The 11,989-nt window shown below is 34.1% G+C and overlaps 1 protein-coding gene across 1 annotated transcript; it reads right to left on the bottom strand.

Annotated features, from left to right (window-relative positions):
- Positions 1 to 4,233: 4,233 nt before the first annotated feature.
- On the bottom strand, positions 4,234 to 10,952 carry LOC145821365 (high mobility group B protein 6-like). The gene is made up of 4 exons (XM_082917871.1): positions 10,640 to 10,952; positions 10,417 to 10,564; positions 10,096 to 10,337; positions 4,234 to 4,369 (listed from the first exon to the last, which is right to left on the bottom strand). Exons 1-4 carry the CDS (start codon positions 10,870 to 10,872, stop codon positions 4,234 to 4,236), a joined length of 759 nt encoding a protein of 252 aa, XP_082773997.1. The 5' UTR covers positions 10,873 to 10,952.
- Positions 10,953 to 11,989: the final 1,037 nt, after the last annotated feature.

Raw genomic sequence — 11,989 nt, 5'->3', positions numbered from 1 at the left:
TCACCTTCGTTGGTGCTCGCTACCTCGCTCTGAGAATGAACAGGCAGTGGAGCTTCGAAGTCACTCTGAGATTTAGAGAGAGAGAGAGAGAGAGGTCGAGATTTGGGTCTTAGGTGAGTCTCAGATTCAACATTAGGGTTTGAAAAGAGGGGGAGACAAGCACGTGAGGCATAACGCATTTGGAGGCATTTTCTATTATAAAACGGTGCCGTTTTATTAAATAAATATGCGACGTTTTGTAAAACGTCGTTAAATATTTAAAAATAGTGACGTTTAAAAATGAGTCGTTAAAAAAACGCCGCCTAAACTCTTTTTTCTTGTAGTGCCTAAAGCTCCTAACAGTGTAACTTTCCATCAAAATTGATCAGAAAAGTGCATAAACTAGGAGTATTCCTTCTAATTTGATAATTTCCAACCACTGAAATAAATATTAAAAAAACAGAAAAGAAAAAAAAAAGCATCCACAATATCCTTTTCAGGATGAACTTCTCAAAAACAAGTAAATTTGACACATGAAGCTCCTAATAGTGAAGTTTTTTAGTAGAATTGTGCTTTGAGAGGCTCACCGGTTATGCGATAATGCATCAGCAAATTCTTTATGTTGTTGCTAGTTCATTTGGAAAACGATCAGTCTGCATGAAAAAATATTTAACACCGGCAAGTAAAATGAAGCTTAAGATGCCAATCGAAACAGGACCCACTGAACCCAACAAACTCGTAGTGTGCTTGGTGTTCTGTTTAGCGCTGGCTTTGGATGAGCCAGAAGATATCAGAGATGGGTTCTTCATGAATGATGAATACGAATTGACTTCTTCTCTCGTTAGGGCTGGCTTCAATGACTTCCAGACAGTCTGGAAGTGACGATTACACACAACACTAGCAGATTTGTCTTCTCTCAGAGCTACAATTCCAGCTTCCCTGCAAAGGCCCTCCAACTCCGCCCCCGTGAATAGCTCAGTATCCTCTGCTATTTGTTTGAGATCAAAATCGTTCCCCCAAAACAACTATATGTTAGACATCTATAAAAGGAAAAAGTCAAAACAATCCACAGTAATAATTATACATGAACTCTACAAAAAAAAAAAAAAACTAGTTCAAGGGCTAGCATTGCTTATCTGCTAGCTAGAAAGGACATCCAAAAGGCACAAGAACAAGGAGCAATGGACAAGTGCTTAGACAAAATTGTTACCTGATCAAAGCGTCCAGGCCGCATAAGAGCAGCATCAATTGCATGAGGGCGATTTGTAGCTGCTAAAGCAAGAATTCCCTAAGAAAGAAATCAGCAGATATCAAGTGAAGTTTTTAAAATCTAATCTTTAATTTCTCTCTCATGATGATGATTGAAATTAATAGATATCAAAATAATTTATGAAGTTTAATGCTTACTTTTGCCTCTTCTAAACCATCCATTTCTGTTAGCAAGGCAGATAGAAGCCTCTCTCCTACGGCAATGTTGCTGCTTGATTTGCCTCCTCTGTCATTGAAAGGTAGAAAAGGAACAAAACAAAGCAAAAGAGTAGAACCAAAATGAAACAAAATCATTATTTCAAGGTGGTGGGGAAGACAAGCCTCGATGTAGAGAATAGAGATGCATGATCTTGGAAGTGCATTCCTCTTTCTATTCATTTATCAACTGTACTGTGACTCAGAAAGACAAGCATACATATATTCAATTATACAATCACATGTACATACTTATACCTTGTCAAAAAAATAAGAAGAAAATTTTTGTTCTTGCTCCTACATTTTCATGAACTTGACAAGAGAAATAAATGGGAGGCTACAATTATATGTAACAGATAAGTCACATTAAGTTTTAATTGACAAAATGAAGGACTAAACCAAATGAAAATAGAACACTAACCATTTGGCAGCAACAACATCTGCCTCATCAAAGAAAATTATGCTTGGTGCCGCAAGGCGAGCCCTCCGGAACGTATTATGCAACAAAGCTTCACCTTCTCCAACATACATTGAATATAATTCTGCACCACTGATTCATCATTCATAAATTTTCAAGACATGCAATGGACTGTACAAAATTTTAATCAAAGGGCCCCTTTTCAAGGCATGCAGTGGACTGTGACTTTTATTCTTCATTTTAATGGACAAATTTGATCTCATTTTTTTTTTTTTTTTTTGCTGATCAAAGAAAAAAATAACCTAAAATTTTCATTAAAAATTCAGTACACAAAGTCTTCAAAACAACTAGTTTAACGCTAAAACTTGTCTCAATTATTAATTTTATTCAGTAGGCTCTGAGAGAAAAGATATCACCGCCTAAAAGTAATTTGGCAATATCAACTGGAAACATTCTTGAATGGCTTCTATCCAGGCAAAACATGATTATTTAACCAATCCTACCTAATCCCAAGATATCCAAATTTTTTTTCTTCTTCTTTGCCCTATTTTCCTTAACAAGGTTAAATTTTTATAACCTAATATTCCACTCCCCATTTGAGATGACTATTCCACTTGTTACAAGTAGTTTTGAAGAAGTTTTCAGCCAGAGCTTTTATGACTTTGATAAATTTTTGGCTCCAATTTTGAGTGAAGTAACATACAACAGTATCCATACTTTGAACTACCCACAAGGTTTTCACAACGCATCTTAAAATTTATAATTATGTTAAGCTTTTATGCTCTTAACCTATCTTGCTGAAATTAATGAAAGATGATCAAACCTCAAGGAAAAAAAAGAAGCTTGGGTAGCGTGAGCAGCAGCTTTGGCAAGGGTGGTTTTTGAGCACCCTGGAGGTCCGTGAAGAAGAATCCCACAAACAGGTGATACTCCAAGCCTTGACAATGCAGCAGAATGTTTTAAAGGCTACTCAACAGCTTGCTGGAGCTTTTTCTGTACCACATATAGAGACACTGTCAGGGGTCAGTAAAAGTTTCAGCCTCAACTGATTGTGTAATGTTCACAAACCTTTAAATTTTTTAATCCTCCAATATCCTCCTAAGAAACCTTGGGAATTTCCACAGTAACACCCCTTGTTATGCTTGGACCAAGGACAGATCTTGCATGCTTCCAGTCATCCATTGTTAAGCTACGCATACCAGCTTCCTTATTTGCATCTGAAGATTTTCTTACTGCAGACATGGCAGCCTCGCGACACAAAGCTTCTAAATCAGCCCCAACATAGCCATTGCAAGATGCAGCTATGGATCGCAAGTCAACGCTGGGATCCAAAGGAAGCTTCTTTGTATAGAGCTGCAAAATGTTATAAGAAAAGAGCATTATTGCCTTCAACTCCATAAATTCAACGTTGGGCTGAGTAACGGTAACAGTTATCCAAAGGTGAGGGGTGCTACAGAACAATTTCCAAACAAAAACTCTTGAAAATTCAATTTACCTTAAGTATTTGAAATCGTTCATCTTCATTAGGGGTTGTAACTTCAATCTCAGTGTCAAAACGCCCTGACCTTCTTAGTGCAGGTCAATTGCATCCGCTCTTTGTACATGTAAACCAGAAGGCAAGAATAAATCTCATAATATATGTTAAATTTAAGGCTAAAATTCGAAGGATCTGATAAATGATGCAAAGCAATAAGATCCAAAAATGACAGTGCTCAATTTGAAAATATTGAAGGAATTAACTATGGTTTTTGTCTCTAAATTGGATGGGTAACTCTGACAGAGATGAAGGATATGCTACCTCATAAGAACAGGACACCAAAAGGTTATATGCAATATTTACTTCACAGCCTTCAATAAAGAGAAAATAAGTAAAACAAAAAATTGGCTTCTTCCCTTGTCTATCCCTTTACAATCCGTTAGTGTTTTCAGTTGCTTTGAGTTTCCTTCTTATTAAATTTCAGTTACATATATAAAACTATGAAACATGTATGTCTCTCTTTTTACTATGGATGCGTGCAAGCATGCAACCACCAGGGGATAAGGGGTAAGGATAAGTTGAAGAGGCCATGAGGATATTCAAATATAAATTTTCCATTGACAGAAACAAAACACAATGTTTTTTTGTTGCACTGCAAAAGTTTGGAGGTGGGTTCTATGTTACCTGGAAATGTTTGGAGGTGAATTTTTGTAGAGAGAAAGACTGGTGGTGGGAGGTTTGGCAGATAGAGAAGGTCGTAATAGTGGTGGGAGGCGTTGACGACAGCAGCATGAATGCAAGGTTAACATGGATTTTCATAATGCATGAGACACATGAACATAAAAAATAAAACTTATAATAAAATGTTATTGAAATATCCAAGAAACAGATGGTCTTAAAGACAATAGGAGTGCAAAACTAACCTATCAGTAGATGCCACTACAACCACCTGTGGCACAGATCTTGATGTGGGTTTCTTGGAGTCCATAAGCATAAAAAGCTGAGAGGCTACACGAATATCTTGCTCTTTTCTGCATTTCAAGAACAAGTGACATATGTAAGTAAGCAACTGCACATAAATGATGCCATATTCCCAAATCGCTGGTTCATAGTTAAGTAGCAATGATTAGTTTCACATTAACACTTCTATTGTCTTTTTCCCACCTCAGTAGTTTCACCAAAAAAATTAAGACAACAAAGAAACAGTGTCTATTTTATTAAGAGAAAACATTTTGGTATCAAACTAACAGAAGGCATCATAACAGTACATATGCACCCGCATGCACATAGACAAAGAAAATAAAATGCAGAGATGTGCTCTATAGCATGTAATGAGCATAAGAGCTTCAACTATTAGCAAAAAAGAAAATAAATTTTTTTTCTAACCACTTATCTTTTCTCACATCAGCACCACCAAATATGAAAGACCAAATAACAATCACAAAAGTAAATTACCAAATTTTCTTGGGAAACAAACCAACCGTAGTGGTTCATAACATTAGTAATAAACATCACAATATGCCACAATTTTTCTTATCAAAATGGTTCATAACATTTTTCACCACAAGTGATAGCCGTTAGAATCATATACTGGACAACTAGCTTAAGAGTTTCCGTAAATTTACACTAACCAGTCCACGGGCCAGACATCCTCCCAATTGACCGGTAGTTTGACGAAAAAGAATTTTTTTTATTAGAACACTCGATATCAAATGAATTTTTTACTCAAATTTGATGAAAACAAAAAAGAATAAATGTTACAGATGCTCTTAACACAAAATTGAGTTTTACTTTTATTATTTTTTTATTAATTAACCACAATTTTAACTACTCCATTAAAAATGATCTACATGATAATTGTTTGGACACCCACCACTACATCCACAACTATTTCTTCCTAAAGATATGTGGAATCAAAAAACTCACGTCATTTAGATTCATAAATTCACCACACAATTCACCCATTTCAAGAGTCACAAGAAATGAGTTAATTTCAAAATAGTGGAAATCCTAGAGAAAATTCAAAATAGTGAATTTCTAAAGCAACATTAAGAAGAAAAAAAAAACAAATTTGAGTTAATTTCAAATTTAAAATACTAGAGAAAATAGTGGAAAAATGAACAACTAAAACAATGAAAAACGACATAATCTTGCTATGCATATTATTAGAGTGTGGAACCCATATTTTTATATGGTTGTGTCCATATACTTACTAAAAAATCTAAATTTATAAGCCTAAATGATGAGTTTTTAGCTGTGAGTTTTTGTTGTTTGGCATCAGATTGAACAAGGCAAATCTGTAATTTTAATCTTGATAACTCTTTAGATATATGCAAAAGACCCAAAGCATAGGAAAGATTTGACTTAGCTTTTGTTACATAGTTTGAGCATTCCTTGGAAAGTAGTAGTTAACAGATGTGAACACGAAAAGAATTGTCTTGGCTTTTGTTGTATAGTAGACTGAACATTCCTTGGAAGATTCTTTTACAAGTTGGAATGTTCAATTAACAGAAATAAAAATATTATGTCTGAAGCAAGTGGTGAAAGAGAGAATTATATCTAAAAGCATCATATGAACTTCATTCTTCAAATGTCCATATCAATTACGGAAAAAAGGTCCAACTATGCTTTGTCACAAGAATGTTATGCAGTCAGAAATAAAGGTAACAGGATGAATAGGTGACAATGCAAAAGAAAAGATAGAAAAGCAAATGCATTTTGTGAAGCCAGAGGCAACAAGAACTGAGAACAATAGACAAGTTATTCTTCTGAGATGCTTTAGAACAAAGCCAAGGAGTAGGAGATTAGAAGTGTATGGAGTTCAGCTAAAGCTTTCTTGTTTAACAAATTGGAAAGATAAACTAAACTGAAACGGGGGCTGGGGCATTTATTTTCTTAGCAATCAGGTTGCATCCTCCCAAGGATGAAACAAAAACAATCAGTTAATGGCTATATAAAACTGAAAATTTGAGTAATGAAAAAAATCTAGTGCTTGATTAGTAGTGTCCAAATATTTTGAAATAATGAATTTCTAAAATTTGATAGTTCAAATATAATTTTATCCATACATTAACATTTAAAATCACCTTCCACAACATAGAACAACATCTTGCAATAACTGAAGTGAGTATTTTAACAATTTCATTGATTTGGGAACTACTTTGATCTGAATCATCAAATTAATTCAACACACAAGTTGGAATGTTTGGAAAACACAACTTCGTTGATTTTGCAAACTACTTTGAATCATCATACTAATTCAATCTTGAACTACAGATTCAACATTCAAATGGCCAAAAAAAAGTAAAAATCAACGATGTTAACATGTCCGGGGGGTCAGTAGTAGTTAACAGATGTTAACACGAAAGGAATTAGTTTTGAACACATTGACAGAATTAGAGCCTCCTTCATCAATATTCAAGCTTGCTTTTTACTGTTGTGTGTTGTTGTTGTTTTCCTCCTCCATTGCTGCAGATTTGTTATACTCTTCCAATTCCATCTTGGCTCCTTGTGTCATGGCCTTGGATTTTCCAAGCCAACCGTGCGGCCTTAGATGCTCATCAACCCACTTGGTCGCACCTAAGTCAGCCTTCCCCACTCGACCACACTAACTAAAACACAAAGTTTAGGTGGAAGAATGCATTCACTATACAAGTATAGTTATGTACAAAGCTTTACAAGGCTCTCACACTCACAAGTGCTTCACTCTTAGAGCTCTCTTGGATCTCCTCTCTTGGCTTCTTTCTTGGATCCCTTACAAATTAGACCCCTTCCCTTTATATAGCCATCCTCCTCCTCAATGGCTGGCTAGGATCATTTTGATCCAAGGGCTACAAGCTTTCCTCTAGAACCCTCCATAGAAATATCTAGGACAACTACCCTTCTACTACCTTCTAGAATTTCCTATACTAGTGTAGTACATGGTAGGCTTCTCCATGATATTCTAGGATGTTCCAAACCCATCCAGACTCTGTTGGACCCTTCAAGGTTCTTCCACCACATTCTAGAATCTTCCAGGCCACTTCGGGCCCTTCCACCAGGTTCTAGAGCCTTCCAACATACTCTAGCCCGTTCTCACACCTTCTGGAACCTTCCAGCGCCTGCGGCACACCTCAAACGCTACTTCTTGTGTCACAGAAATTCTCGGGGCGTGACACTTGGCTCCTGCAGCTTTTTCATTCTAGGTTTGCTTATCTTCTTCACTCAATTCCTATAAGTACAAAACCAAAATTTTCAGTACTTTTTTTTACATTTTCAAAAAAAGAACTACCCAAACAGACAGTTAAATTTCACACCTTCCATTTCACTGAAATGAGGGCATTAAGGGTAGAGTCATTAATTTCCGGCCTCTCTTCCAACAAGTTCTTCCTTGCCTCTTTGCTGTATTTTCAACAAAAATAACATAGTATAAGAAAATATAAAGCAAATTTCATTACATTTTGTTGTACTGTTAATGTCTGCTAATTCTTTGATTCACCTCCATATGGCTCATCCCGTGACTACTAGCAATTCCAGCATCATTGTGAATAAAAATAAAATGACCAAAATTTTAGGTATTTACTTTTAATCTTGTTAGGTATATATATAGATGCTTATAACATATTTTAAAATGACTGACCTGAATAGAAGGAATGAGGATGTGGGCTTCTTCGGTTTAAAATGACTGCCGATTTTAAAATTATTGTTTGCCTCCATGAATTGAAGTGATGTAAAATTAGTATACAAGAGAATTTGGATTAAAATTATTGGAAAATGATGTTGAGAAATAGAATTGCTACTCATAATAGGTCTTTAATTTCATTTAACAAAAATTTGACAAGATATCAAGTATTTCATCCCCAAGGTAACCAAACATTTACTTAGCCAACATCCAAAATAGCGCTGAAATAATTGGCAAGCAATCTTTCATTTTTTAAGTGAAAGGGTTGCACTGAATCTGAGTGAAACAAGGAAACCTAAAGATAATTTCCACCCCCAAGGATTGCTGGTAGAATTATATGCCAATGCCATCAAGGAGCCAGCCTTTTTATCAATGCTTCTCTAGGTAACACGACACTTGAATCGTCATTTGTTTAATGAGTACTATTATCAAAGAGTAATTCTACATATACAAAATTGAATCATATAGTTAAGTACTAAATTGTGTTTCAGTATGATGGGATGCACCACTTTAGCAGACTTTTTTCCAAATCTGATTTTACTTTCCTATTCGTCTAGTCAAATAGAACCTAAAAGTCTAAAGCTTTTTGAAAATTTCAAAAAAAAAAACAATCACTAAACGAAAAAAAGTCAACAAAAAAGTCTGTATATCCTTTCAAAATTAAAAGACAATGCCAATTCCTATGAACTAAAAGGTTAATAATCATTGCATAGAAAGCGATCACAATCAATTATAACAAGGATTGAAAGGAACTATGTATATGGTGGTGTGTCTGTGTATGTAATGAACAATGGAGAAAATATGTAGAGGTTACAATTGTGGGGGGAGAGGAGTGAAGACAAAACCCTCAGACAGTTGGGATCCGGAAGACAAAAAAAACACAAACACAAAAAATTATATATATATATAGTGTTTTTACACTTTGCCCGTTATATTTGATATTTTTCACTTTGGCTCCTTGATTTTTTTTTTCGACTTTGACTTTTTATATTTTACATTTTTCTCAATTTACTCCTAAGTTAACTCCTATTCAAAATTAGACCAAAAATGTCACATTAATTGCCACATGGCATAAAAAATATATTTTTATATTAAGATTTGAGTTTTTGTCACGTGTGTAAGTTATAATAAAATAAAATATTTTTATATCACATAACTGTCAATTTGTTTTTTTCTGTTTAATTTTAAAAATAAGTTAATTTTTTTTAAAATAAATTGAAAAAAACTTAAAACATAAAAAGTCAAGTAGGGAAAAGAAAACTTACATTTACACTATACCATTCATAACATTTACACTATACCATTCAAAAGTCAAGTAGGGAAAAGAAAACAATTTGCACCACAATGGTTGTAACATTTACACTATACCATTCGTATCATAACTACAATAATTCATAACTTTCACTTTAGAGATGCCCACTATAAATTCAACTTTATAACAAAATAATACTATAAATATTTTAACTTTCATTGCAAAAATTTATACAGCATTCTTCAGATGTTAAAAAAATGTTAAAAACATGATAATTAAATCGAAGGAAGGCCCACGTAAGAAAAGAAATTACAGGTGTTGAACCAATTCTATACATAATAACCAGGCATCTTGAACAAAACGGGGGGGGGGGCCACGGCCCCTGTAGGCCTACACTAAGTTCCGTCCCTGCAGAGATGTTTTCACATTGCAGCAGGCAGAGTTCCAAAATGATGGTTCAAAACCGCACACACCTGCAAGTCAGACGTAAAAAATAAAAAATAAAAAAGTCCATCAGAATTTTTCTGAAAATTGCCAAAACTTGAATATTTATTGAATATAGATACATGTACAAACTTCTCAAGAATAAGTAAATTTGACACCTAAAGCTCCTAACAGTGTAACTTTCCATCAAAATTGATCAGAAAAGTGCATAAACTAGGAGTATTCCTTCTAATCTGATAATTTCCAACCACTGAAATAAATATTAAAAAAACAGAAAAGAAAAGAAAAGCATCCACAATATCGTTTTCAGGATGAACTTCTCAAGAACAAGTAAATTTGACACATAAAGCTCGTAATAGTAATTACTTTCAATCTTGTTAACATATTTTAAAATGACTGACCTGAATAGAAGGAATGAGGATGCTGGCTTCTTCGGTTTGTTGGGATCAGCAATCTTCTTCTTCTTCTTCTTCTGGCGATTCTCTTTTGTTTTCTCTTTCTTCTTGAGCAATTCCAAGGCTTCTTGCTTGTGAATTTTCATCATCTCACCCTCTTCTTTTTTGGGATTGGCAGACCCTTCCTCCTTCCTCTGCTTGTAAGCCTCCATTTCTTCCAAATATTTTTCCATGTTTTGCTTTGCAATCTGCAAGTTCCCAAAACATGAAATGGTTATTGCAGAGAGAGATAGGGAGATTGAGAGAGAGAGAAAGAGAAAATTTAACCTTTTCATAAGGCTTCTTCTGTTTCTCTGTCATGTTGTTCCATTCTTCAATGACCTCCCAGCCACACTTGCTCTCTGCTCTTCGCTCATTTCTGAATATGAAAAACGCAGGCATCGGTTGCTTTGGCTTCAACGGGTCCTTCTCTTTCCTGTAGAAATTCAATGAGACAGATTAGAGAGAGAATAAGACGAAGGGGAGAGAGAGAAATATAGAGAACACTTACTTATTCAATTGAAGAAACTGTTCTTCCTCCAACAGTCTCATGGCATCAGTCGTGAACGCCAATGACGCGGACATTGGTTGATGAGGACTGTAAAGATCAAAATGCTGGAGATCAAAAATCTGAACTCCACTTTTTTCCTCCTTCTGATCTTCCTTTCTGCTGTTGGTGCAGAGCAGACGGCCTATGATGGAGTACCAAAAGGCAGCAAAAACGTTTTTCTGTGACTCGGCCATTTTGAGACACAGAGAGAGAGAGAGAGAGAGGGATAGAGACTGTGAATGGCTGCAAAAAACTGTGAGTGAGAGAGAGGGGCTGTGTGGAATTTCTTAACTGAAAGTAATGAATATATATGGATACAGAGGGGACAGGGAGGGAGATGATTGAGAATATTTTTAGTGAATATTTTTTCGTTTATTGATTGAGAACTATTAGGTATTTTTTTTCTTCATTTAAAAGTTTCATTTGTGTTTTTGGAAAAAAAAAAAAACGATATTTTTTGTCTTTTCATTAAATTAATTTTTAGGTTCTTAATATTTATAAGTGTTTTTAATTAAACACTATGACACTTATGTGCAATTTTTTTGCAGATTTAAAAAGTTTTGAATTTTTTCCTATTTCACTTTGACACTTATGTGCAAATTCAAGAAAACCTCCAATTGGAAATGAATTTCTAACATTCATTTTTTTTTTTTTGGGTTACACTGGAAATAAAATTTCTAACATTCACCTAATGCTTCTTATAGCAACATTAAAACCTCTACAACTAGCACATGATTCACAATGGTTATCAATATCTACAGAAAATTTTCGTACTAATTGTGGATAAATTGTAGTTTACCACGAGGTTAGGCCAAAAAGTAGTGTCCTCGGAAGATTATTTTGGGACAATAAAACCCATATAATGATTACCAAAGTAAAGGAAAAATATAATTTCAGTAAAATTTAGGAAAAATATTTCCAAATTAATGAAAAAAATTGTTCTCCTAAAAGTCAAACTTATAAAATTTTAATTTTGAAGATGTAAAAAATGACCTTTTACATCTAAATTATTAGATGTGACGGACTAAAAACTAATTTTTGATTTAAAATAAAATTATAAAAATTTTAAAAAGACATTTAAGCTCATAGACGTCGTTTGGAAACAAGTTTTTTTTAGTAACTCTTTGACTTTTTGGTTAAAATATGATTTTAAAAAAATTAGTAAGTTTGTAATGACTTTTTAGCTTTTTATGAAAACATGTGTAAAAAATAGAGAGAAAAAAAGAATTTTTAACTTTTTTGTATAAGTTATTGGTTTTTTAAATTTTTTTAATAATTTTTTAAACTTTTAAATTAAAAAATAATATTGTC

This window comes from Camellia sinensis, chromosome 3, assembly GCF_055761805.1.
Source record: "Camellia sinensis isolate YWXY chromosome 3, ASM5576180v1, whole genome shotgun sequence".
NCBI classification, from domain to species: Eukaryota; Viridiplantae; Streptophyta; class Magnoliopsida; order Ericales; family Theaceae; genus Camellia; species Camellia sinensis.
Note: the sequence above shows the minus strand (reverse complement) of the source record. Positions and strands in the feature narration are given on the sequence as shown.